Source organism: Clarias gariepinus, chromosome 4 (genome assembly GCF_024256425.1).
Source record: "Clarias gariepinus isolate MV-2021 ecotype Netherlands chromosome 4, CGAR_prim_01v2, whole genome shotgun sequence".
Lineage (NCBI taxonomy): Eukaryota > Metazoa > Chordata > Actinopteri > Siluriformes > Clariidae > Clarias > Clarias gariepinus.
Window position 1 is genome coordinate 24,691,768 of NC_071103.1, and position 12,155 is coordinate 24,703,922.

General features: G+C 36.7%; 1 protein-coding gene across 7 annotated transcripts in view; it reads left to right on the top strand.

Annotated features, from left to right (window-relative positions):
• Positions 1-12,155, top strand: part of ptprub (protein tyrosine phosphatase receptor type Ub) — a 229,887-nt gene that overhangs the window by 140,745 nt on the left and 76,987 nt on the right. For all 7 annotated transcript variants that reach the window (XM_053493940.1, XM_053493942.1, XM_053493943.1 and 4 more), the window contains exons 4-6: positions 263-338; positions 3,806-3,921; positions 6,264-6,438. In XM_053493940.1, the coding sequence (XP_053349915.1) occupies positions 263-338; positions 3,806-3,921; positions 6,264-6,438 (367 nt within the window). The remainder of the gene's footprint in view (positions 1-262; positions 339-3,805; positions 3,922-6,263; positions 6,439-12,155) is intronic.

The following is a 12,155-nucleotide window of genomic DNA, read 5'->3' on the forward strand; positions in this document are numbered from 1 at the left end:
AGAGCTGTTTTTTTTTGTTTTGTTTTGCTGCTTAGACTTTTCACCAACTATGAGCCTTTTGTATGCTTTTTGTGTTCATATTTATTGCAGTGGATCACGTAAACACTACAGTTAGGTGCATTTAATGAAATGGCAGTTTTTTTGAGCAATAAAGCTATGTGAATAATAGAGTCTCTTTGCAATTCTTGTGTATATAGCACTCATGTGAATGTTTTTTTTTAAGAGAGAGAAAAGATGTTTACAGCTTTTTTCTTCTTTTTAGGTATTGCTGGAGGCCACCGTGGACCGTTGGGGCTATATTGCTGTGGACAATATCTTGCTGCTGAACTATCCCTGCTGTAAGTAGCACAGCCACGGTCGGAGTTTGTGAGTGTGAATGAGAAAGAGGACGAGTTCTATGCCATGAGGCGATTTTCACATTGAGCATTTCATTTACCGTTGTAGTCTTGCAGCTGTCTTCTGCCCCATTTTCAAAAATCATTTGCCACAAACCATTTAATGTACAATGCTCTTGGTCCTCAGCTCCACCCAATAAAGGGCATGTGAGGAATAAAGTAATAGAGTCTATATTGTGCTTTTTCAAAAGACAAAAAAAGAGCAGTATTTGCTACTTTTAGGTTTTAATTTTTGAAATGTTTTATTATTGTAATTGATCTGTTTATCTTGAATTTACTGTATAGCATCATGTACTGTGTGCTTTATGTCATGCAAACCACTGTATGCACAGACATGCAAGAAGTAAACAGACACCCATACTTTTCTGATAAACTATATGCATCATTATTATGGCTGCACTTTGTTTCTTGTTTTTTTCTTCTTCTACCTTTAACAGAGTTATACAGTAGTTCAGTTTAAAGAAAAAGAGTAAAACATCAACGAGTCATGCCCTGGGCAACCTGATGCTTCTGAAAGACAGCTTTAAAGCCGGCACTTAGAGCCTCTAAAGAAAAGTCAAAAAAGTATTAATAATGTATTAATAGATCAACTTTACTTTGTTAATAATTTACCACATTTTGGTACATACATTTTCATCATAAAACTATGGCTGTCTATTTACTTCTTGTTTGTCTGTGTAAATCTGTATTCTGCTTGCTTTCTTGTTAGAAGAAGCCCGCTGTTCCTCAGTGGGAAAGGGTCTCAGATAGCATGTGGACTTTGGAGATCATACAGGGCAAGATCAGAGCAGTGAGCTCTAGCTGTGAGGGAGTGTGTGATGTCTTCTCTTCACTAGAACCACGAAGGTCTTAAATACAGAGCGTAGAAGTGCAGTACGACCATAGGCCATTGCTTTCTAATCCACTAAAGCATCCCATAGTTGCAAACTATGTCAAGAAAGATGGTGGATATGCGTGTTTTATGGACCTGCACGAAACCATAGTTATAATATTATAATATACAAAAATAGGAAATCAACTACTAAATGGAAAAAAAAATAGGTAACAAATAAATAAATAAATAAATAATTAAATAATAATAATTAAAAAAAAAGTAATTTACTTCAAAATAGTAATTGAAATATCATAGAGGAGCAATGCAATTAGCACAGTTTGCTCTACAGTTAACACATTGTAGTAGTATTTTGAGGATTGGTAGGATAACAGTTTTGGAAGAGGTGCAGTTCAAATAGTTTAATTATACAGTATTAAATATTTTAATTTAACGAACTGCTAGGTTACTCAAATGCTAAGTTATAAAAGAAATGTGTTAATTAATTATATGATGTAGCATATGTTACATTCTTTGTTATTATTATTATTATTATTATTATTATAAAACACTATTTATTATATGGACATTTTTCATTTTATTTACAGTAAATATTCAACACATTGATTATGTGTGCAAATGCCCCAAAATTCTACAATTTTCAAATGATAACATCGAAACCACTGACACTACATCACTGTACTATTACTGGTAGACTATACCGTTTATTTCTCCCCAGTGTATCTGTGTTTGCTGCTCAGCGCTGAATATGTGGTCTGTCAGGGGGTGAGATGCTGGCTTGTTAACCAGCTGATGTGCTCAAAGGGACAGCTAAGAGCCTGCAGCTTCATTAAAAGGCACTAATAGTTATTCATTTTTAAAGAGTGCTGACAAACTGCTCTTAGGCAGTGATAAAGTTGAACTCTGAACAATAAAAACAGCAGATGCAGTGGTCAAGGAAGCCGTTCATGGCAGAGCCTTTCACCTCATGCTCTTCCACCCACATCCCCACCTCCTCTGCTTCCTGCGGGCAGCAGATGGCATCATTTGAACCCCACTGTGCCCATTAAATAATTAAGACTCTCATCAGGACCTCAGCACATTGTTGAGCATGGCATCAGGCCAGGATGTGGAAATTTGGCATGAGGTCTCTAAAAGGAATAGAAGAGGAAAAGAGAGAGGGAGGGAAAAAAAACATCCAGTCAACTTTTGCGATTCGAGACAAAGTGATGGACAGACATGGCATTTCTGGGTTTTTTTCTTTTTTCTTTTTACACTAGTACCTAAATACAAAATTAAAATAAGCTGACTACACTGTACGGGGGAATTATTTTAAGTAACTCATATGAATGATGTTTTTTTTAATTATAAAAAAGCATTTCCTTTAATTCTGTTTTTTTCCCGTTTGTTTGCCTATTGATAGCAGACAAAGAAACACGAAATATAAATCAACAGACCAATGTTTTCACAAGACGCTGTGTCTCCCTCCGGTTGCAAACACTGTAGCCGTGTCCCCCGCTCGTTTGTACAAGCAAATTCCTGAAATTATCTTTATTCACTGTTAGAAAGCAACAACCAAATAAATACACCAAGAACTCTTTATTTGTGTCTGTTTTTGTTTCCGAGCCAGTTCTCCTGTGCTGTGCATAATTGATTTAGCATACCCCTTGTTCATACACAGGGCTGACTGCAGAAACCCTTAACACTGGATCAGGTGGTAGGTGTGCATATTAATGCCAGAGTTAATCTCCGTGTTCAGAGTGTGAAGACAAGTCCCACACAGAGTTAATCACCTCAGCTTGCTGGATCTTTCCCAATGAAAAGAGAAAGTCTCAGAAACATTGTCATTGGAGGTTATTCCACATGCATTAACTCAGCTATTCAGGCTTTAAAATGTCAAAACCTTCATCACAATGTGCGTCAATCTATTAAAAGGTTACATCTGAAACATATTAGGTACGTGTGAATAGAGTGGATATATGTAAAATATATGCTGATGATGTCCCATATTCTTTTTTATGCATTGCATTATTTGTGAAATGTTGATTTAATGTTTTTTTTGGTCAGAATTTATAGTGCGGATCAGATGGTTCGCTGTGGCGACCCCTCGACGGGGGCAGCCAATAGACCAACAACATTCCATTTTATACGGGAACGTAAACATAGTAATCTTAATGAGTCACAGTGAATGAAATGAAAAAATTAAGATTTATGTTTAGGATATGTAGAATTTTTTAACTTACATTTTTTTTATGCTAAAGAAGTACTGCAGCAATGAAAGTAATGTATTTGCATTGATGTTTTTTTTAAAATCTGAAAATCATAATAACTCATACTTTAACATTTTCACCTTTTTCTCTCCGGCAGCCAAACTGGAGCAAAATCAAATGTCTTGCTAAGAATTTTTCGATTAAAATTTAAATACTAGTAAGTCAGATAAGTTGGATTGCTTACTTTAATGTGATACATTTGGATAAGCCAGCCCGCTGGGTAAAACAGCATTTGTGCCACACAGTCTTGTTTTTCTTGGGCAAGCGGATGAGTTGGCAGATGGATAATTGGATCACCTAATCTCTGCTCTCTCTGTGCTTTCCATTAGATAAAGCCCCCCATTTCTCTCGCCTGGGGGATGTGGAGGTCAACGCTGGACAGAACGCCACCTTCCAGTGTGTGGCAGCAGGAAGAGCATCGGAGGCAGAGAAGTTTTTACTGGAGGTGAGAAATACATCATGCCAGCAGAGATCCTTGTGTTATTTCCCAGTATGGATTCCACATCAGGGACCAAGATAACTGGTTTAAATCCCCATTTTTGTAGTCGTGCTGTTTAAGTCAAGCCTGTTAATGCACTGAGAGCAGTTTATAGAGTCCTGTTTAGTTGCTGAACCAGAAGAAGAGTTCAAAAGTTCAGTAAGGAGTTAATATGAAATTGTGCACATCAGTTTTCAGATCTCTCTCTCTCTCTCTCTCTCTCTCTCTCTCTCTCTCTTCTTTAAATTGCCCCAAACTTTGTTGCTATTTATTATTATTATTTAACAACTGAAATTTGTGAGTTAGTGCTTCTCACACTCACATTAAAGTTTCAGGACCTAGATTAATTTCAATCTTCACTGATTCATGATAGTCATATTTATGACTCGGAATATTTGTCCAGTGATAGATTTGCAATATACTAGACTCTTATTAGTGTTTATTTCTTGTTCATATATTATTGAACCATTTCCTATTACAGCATTCTACAGCCTTCTATTGCTTTTATGTTACATCATATATTTGACAGCAAGCTAAAAAAAAACAATCTTGTTCCTTTCAGTCTGCATTTTCTATCCCTGAATTTGCTTGTGTTTTAAGTCATGGTGTAGATGCTTTTTAAAAACCACAGATCATTCAGGGATTTGACAGAAGACCTAATCCATGGCAACTTACATTTTGTTTAACTGTACAGTACATCTGAGAAGTTGAGGGTTAAGGACCTTGCTCAGACGCCCAACACGGCCTAATATCAGACACTTAGGCTACGTTCACATTACAAGCCATATTGCTCAATTCGAATTTTTTGGTCAGATCAGATTTATATGTCTTGTCAGTTCAGATTCATTTAGAAATAGCCTTTATTTGATTGTAATGTGGATGCATCTCTCTTTTGAGATGACGCACACGTAAAAATCGATACGTTTGAATACGAATATGAATATTCATTCATATGAATGAAGAAATGAACAGTGTTAAATACACATTCATTTGTATTAGTACTCTGACACCAAACACATGACACGGGTATCAGGGTCCTATGTTAAATGGTTCTCCTCTTATTGGGAGCTGTAAGAAACTAGACCCCGTTAAAAATGGAACCAAATCTATGGTTATATTTCAAGGACAATATGTTTGGCGTTACATTCTCACATTTGTCACATTAAAGCGTTCAGCGTCTTTGAAGTTTGCCCTGCCCGTGCCGTTTGAGCCTTATGGCTACCCTTCACCATTACCATGGCATTTCTTTTATAAACCTAGTTTGTGTTTTTGCTTTAATCTTAAACCCATGCTGACTTCTGTCAAACAAACAGACCGGTTTTTGTCCGCACTGCAATTAGTTCAAACAGATCCATTCATCTCACTGTTTATCCTTCCTCATAGCTGCTAATTCAATGAGTGATGTGATTGCAGGGTAAGCAAAGTAAGAAAATAGTGATCCCTGAAAGCCTGATACTTGATGTGAGCCTTGCAGTTACCATGACTATAACCAGTATAATAATATCCGTTTTGTTTGCGAAGGTTTAAGGCCCGTATTGTGTGGTGTTCTGCACATATAGTGAAAGCCTAAATACTCCAACCCTTCAATAAACCAACACAGTGATATGTTCAATAGGACAGAATGATCCACGGACTACAAGTGATACTAGGAATGAAAAAGTGGAAATAGTTGACTATACAGTAGGCTTTTATTCACACACGGGAACACAGTTTTATTATGTGAACCACAAGGATAAGGCATGCTTTCACTGAGACACATATCCAATCCACCCATATGACTGTCATTTATTCGTAGCTTCATTTCTTAGATCAGATTAAGTCTTACAGATACAAATAGATATCCTCTGCGATGCCTTACTCAAATCTACAGCTCAAAAAGAGTCTAGCACTTTTATGTCTCTTTCCCAAGAACAGACCTAATCAAATAAAAGTGATACTTGCATGAAATGTGGTGTAATTTTTCCAGGTATTGAGTTGGGTTAGTTTTGACCAAATCAAATGCTGTTACCTGATATTTTTTTAAAATAGTCGCTCATGTCAAGCCTGGCCATAATCATATTATTTGCTTATAATTCCATGCATCAGCTTTTTCCTCTAAAGCAATGTGCATGACAATTCATTGCACTTTTCCCCCCTGGTCAGCAGTGTCCTGATGTTCCCAGGAATATAGACATCTTAGGCCTCTTTTTGGTGCCTGTGAGCTTCTATTAAAAGAGATTTTCTGCAGTCCATGTTTATACAGTAATGCATGTTTGCGTTTGTTGTGGCTGGATAATATCATGTTTACTTCTCCTTTTTACCCACTCTAGCGACACAATGGTGAGGTGTCCTTAGGTGGCTCGGTTAAGCACCTGGGCCGCAATCGTTTCTCGGTGTCCTTCCAGCTGGAGGACGTCCAGAGGCCTGAGCAGGACCTCTACCGCTGTGTCACTCAGTCGTCCAGAGGCTCTGGTGTTTCTAACTTTGCTGAACTTATTGTCAAAGGTAGGAGTCAGTCTTTCTTTCTTTCTTTCTTTCTTTCTTTCAATTCTACAGTAAAATACTTTAGTCACCAATAATTTCTTGTGGCCATTATGTGCACTTACTCATATTTGTTAATACCACAATGATGGACAGGTTCACATCTATACATTTCAGTTCTTACACAATATGCATAATACGGACAGTATTTACCTACTGTTTAAAACAAAGATTTTATAGAACATAAAATCAAGTTTATAAATCTCGCACCTTGCACAAACTTGCCCCCAGTCTGGCAGTACATCTTTTTTTCAACGATGTCAGTGTACATTAAATCTAGCAAGAAAATAATACACTTATAACCCCCAAATAGCATCTTATAACTCAAGGGGAAATATGTAATTATCCGTTGCTGTAAACAAGAAAGTTCAAGCCACATTCGGGGCTGTGATGCTCAGTAATAGCAGTTGAATTTAAATATACAGTAGCAATGGTGTTGTAATTTAGTCTATATGAAATGCACTGTCTTTGCAGTGAACATGTTTCTTACAACCTGACTTAAACTGTTATATTGCCTTAATAAGTATGTTTAAAGTAAGCTATTTAGGAATCTCTGAAATAGCCTGGGTGCAGCATGGGTTCAGATGATAAGTAGGTTAAGTGCCTAATAAACTTGTAGTTTTGGAAGAAAAAGCCAAACATGAAGAGAACAAAATAATCATCCTACAAAAAGAAAAATGAAATAATCACAGCTGATTAAGAGATTATGCTAACTAATTAAAATAGTACTTTATAGCTTTTAAAATCAATTAATTCAATCAAAGGTTTGCAATCTTAATTAATTATTAGAAAAAGTCCCTTGGTGCGATCATGATCCTATTATTATATTTCACTTCCCACAGCCTGGTGTATTGTCACTTTAAACCTTTATTAAAAGCACATACTGTAAACTTTATATTATGTAGGTACAAGCTACTGAAGAAAGACATGTAAATATGCCACTGTATACAAGGATAATGTAAGGCTGGTACAGTAACAGTTCAGTGGTTTCAAGTAACCCATCAAGTGCAAGGTCAAGTACCAGCAGTGTAACCGATTTTATTTTACTATTGTATCTCTGTTGTATTTACAAGCTCAAACTCTGCCAGACTTTATGACTTACTGACTTACTACTTTAATGTGTACAGTATTTTAGAGTATGCCAGGTTCAAGCTAGAATTTCCAATTGTGCTTTTAATAATATCCAGCTCTATGTTAAGTACGATGGTATTTGGAACCTTATATCAAAGGCTCAGTTTATTTAAGATTTTTTTAAGTCCAGTGTTGCTAGGCTGCATGATCATGAAAATTCAGTCTGCCCACATCACTTCTTGTGCACTACAGAAGATGAAACCACTCATAATGCTAACCAATGACAAATGGCTGTCAGGTCAGGACTCACAGAGCAGTAGTTTCTGATCCCAAGCTCCTCACTGATTCCTAAATGGGGTTAAGGTAAGAGAGAAATGAGGAAAAGGATGGCTAGAGCTTACCATGCTTCTCTGTACCGAATGTACCATGCCTACTCATGTCTCTGAACACTGTGATAGAGTCTGTGAGGCGCTGCCAGTCTAATCCCGTCGATAGATGTACCAGTGAGGATTAAGCAGAGGTTAGAGAAAAGGCTGTTTGGTGCAAGACAAAGTTGCCTGAAAACAATGGGATATTAAATCTTCTGGCTATTGTTATTAATGCAACATTAAACCTTTCAAAAAGGAAGAGAATATAAGCTAGGTATGTGCTGAAACAAAAGAAGAGTGGGTAGTGTGTGTGTGCAACCATTTAAGGATTTTTTTAATGTAATTTTTTTAATGCTGATTGTCTTATTATAATAAACATGCTTATATCTACATTAACAAATTAATTAGACCAACATATTTACAGTGGAACCCTGGATTACGAGCATAATTCGTTCCAGAATCTGGCTTGTATTTCAAAACACTCTTAAATCAAATTTAATTTTCCCATAGGAAATAATGGAAACACAAATTATTCATTCCACAGCCATCACAAAATAAATATACAACAATAATTAACACAAAATAAAAGTAAAAATAAAACAAGTTACCATGCACTTTAATAAAAAAGTAAAAATAAATCCCGACAGATGTGTTTCTGTTTGTGTGCACAGGCACTGTGTATGTGTGTGTGTGAAGCTAAAGTAAGGAGCCCCTTCCCTCTGCTCCTTCTCTTCTTACACAGTTACCCTTCCTCCACTCTTTTCACACACATGCGAACACAACGGAAGCACTAAAAATTCAGACACAAAATAAAATATATTTTACACACACACATGGTCACAGTGTTATAGTGAACAGTACACGCGTGCACGGATGTTGATTATACCAGTAAGAGACGTGCACTAAGACCCAGCAGGGGAGTCGATTACCCACAATTCCGCAGCGCAAGAAAGAGAAAAACCGTTGGCTCAGTTGTGATCACGTGACGTTCGACGTCAAAACAAGAAGCGCATGCGTGATACATGATGCTCGGTACTCGTAAACAAAGTTTATACAAAAAAATTTCTTACAAATCTTTGCTCGTCTTGCGGAACACTTGCAAACTGTGTTACCCGCAATCCGAGGTTTCACTGTATTTTGGAAGCAACTGCTAATATGTTTGAAAAACAATGAATAAAAAGCATTAATTAACAACTTAAAATACTGTAATAAAAAAGCAAAAACTCCCTTCGATGTTCTACAGTATTTGGATGTCCTAATTAAATGTTTTAAAATTAAAGACAGCTGTAATATATAAAAAATATTTTTTAAAATGTTTTGAAATGCACGATCAGACCTTGTTATAGTACTGCCATTGTAAATCCTACAGTTGTAATCATCATTACACAGGGAATTCTGTCTTTATTTGTCACACCAAGCTTTAAGGGTTTAAGTATACTTCCTGATGCTATCCAAATATTTTATTCCACATGATTTAGTCAAGCTGTAGGTGAGACTTTTCCTGGATTACTTCCCAATCTATAAGGAAAATAGTGCATGTTGAAAATCCAGTGTGGTTTGTTATTGTGCTTTCATATGTGCGATATGCATTTTAAAAAGTGCAACAACTCTCAATATTTGATACACACCACTGCTTGTTATTGGTTAATAAAGAAAAGATGAAAATTTGAAGGTAAAACTACCAGCTGTTATGCTGTGGGAAGTACTTAGCTGGCATGATCTGAGTCTACTTCTCCCCTTTGAGCAGAGATTTAAGGTGTGATGGAATTGGACTGGGGAGTATAAAGCTAATTGGAATTGCCAGCAGTCGTGAGTGAGGGGTGAGATAGAAAATACTAAAAAAAAATAAAGATTTAAATGATTGTATGTGTGGGGTTTGGCACGCTTTAAACATTTTACATAGTAGCTCCACATAGTAGCACCATGCTGGAACAAAACATGAGAGCAGTTTTATTCTCTCCAGATAAACAACAGATGAGACAATCAATGTATAAATCTGGAACAAGACCTTCCTAGAAGCCCCCTTTCACGTCATCATACATTTGTAATGAACTTGTTTTGATAAAAAGAAACCTCGTCAACATGCCCATACTGTATGTCTCCATGGAGGAGGTTCTAAAAGATCTGCTTTAGAGAACAGGGTGTATTTAAATCAGTTCAAGTTTTTTATGGGGAAACTGTAAATGATGGGAGTTGCCTCTTGTGTGCATGATAGTGCTCAATGCTCATAGCATAACAAGGCGCTTCATTGTTTTATAGTACGCTTCATGTCATGTAGTGCTTTCTATCACCATAATTACAACAGATACAGGCACGCAAAGGAATTGATCATCCAGCCAGTACAGTTCAGGACAGCGGAGACTTGGAGAGTCTATGCCAAGGTGCACTGAAGCTGTTCTGATGCCTCATAATGGCCCACCATCTGACTAAGGCATTTTCTTTTGCTTTTCTAATATTTTGTTAGATTCTGAACATGTTTTTTTAGTTAGTTTAGTCTAATTAGTGAACATTAGGGGCAGGTGTTGGTGTAGAAACTTAACCCAACTGTAACAGCTAGAGACGCCAGAGTGGAAAAGCTCTAATTGGCCATCTCACAGGATATTACTAACTTTCTAAAAGATGCAAGAAAAATCTTGTTATTTATTAGAAACCGACAAATAAATAAATATTGTGCAGTTTAACAGTCTGTACCATTTTCATAAATAATAATCACATTCTGTAAAGCCCAGATAAATACATGTATTGCTCAGTACTCTAAATCTGAAATAATTTGAAATCTTTTTATACAAATAATTCCAATGTTTATTACATATTTCTAGCAAGAACATAGCATTTACCATTCTTCTCAGGGTAGGATAGAATTACTGCCATGATAAGAAGTAACTTGAACTCCACTCATGGCTTGCATCTGTGCTGTGTAAGACAGTTTAGGACATGGCTGCTTTCCCTCAGCAGCAGGTTGCTGATGGCTCTCTGATGGGGCCGACTTGGACAGGAGGTCCAATTTAAAATGCATCACTGCGCCTAAATTAAGCATAACAGATTGGCCTGGTGGGACAGGTTCAAAGAACTGTGACTGCATGTTTGAGAGTCTGGCTGTATTTTAAACCTTATGTGATAAGGCTTTTTTTATTTTTGCCTTTGGGTTCTAGTGCACTGCGGCTTTGACTTGCCATTCAGAATCTCACCCACCCCCACTGTCTGTGCAAACAAGGAGATAATCATCCTTTTAATTAGCTTGATCATCTCATTTTACATTTCATTGTTCCTAAATTAAGATATTGATTATGTACCAGGACTACTAATGCATAGCAGCTAAGATTAAGGAAAAGTGTGCCTATTTATAACACTTTGTGTGTGTGTATATATATATATATATATATATATATATATATATATATTTATTTATTTATACACACACACACACACACACACACAAACCATGCCTAAAAAAGCACCGGATATACTGGGCTGGTTTTTATTTCAGCCTTTGATATAAGGGTGATATGAAAAAAAAGTGAGTTTATTTTATTTTCAGACCAGCCTGACTGACTATAAGCTGACTTTATTACCTATCTGCTTTTCCCTGGAGGAGTTCTACATGTATCATGAGGGGCAAAGGGTCATTGAGCTGGGATAGAGGAGTCCACCATACACCGTTACTCTGGGACAGTCAACACACAGCGCATCTGGGGATTAATGACAGAATACCACAGCACCGAAATTTCTCTACTACTCAATCATCTGAGACTTCTTTCGACCTTAATGCCTGCTTGTCTCATTAATAGTTCAGCAGCTTAAATCGCTGCAATGGCCTAGTCAGATGGCAGCCTTTAAATATGAATGAAGACCCGGACTCTCTTACATTTAAAAAAACGTGAAAGCTTATTCTCTATGATAGATGTGGATCAGTCCCCATGGTTCCTCGGGAAAGCTGATATATGCAACTCTCTTTGCATGGTACAGTATGCGTGTCTTGTTTTACTTTTAGCTTTTAATGCGGAGTTAATTTGGTTTTTGAACCCGTGGGCTCAGAGGCTTTCTGTTACTTAGTAGTATGGTCTGCAGACCAATCAGAATGTTTGTAATAATAAAAGCATATATATATATATATTTTTTTTTTTGGTTAGTAGTATTTCCTGACAGGTAACTAATCCAGTTTTCATGGATATGCCAAAATTGTCACCTAAATAGTGACAATTAGTTCGAAAAGTGCAGTGTGGACTACATTCACTGCCACAG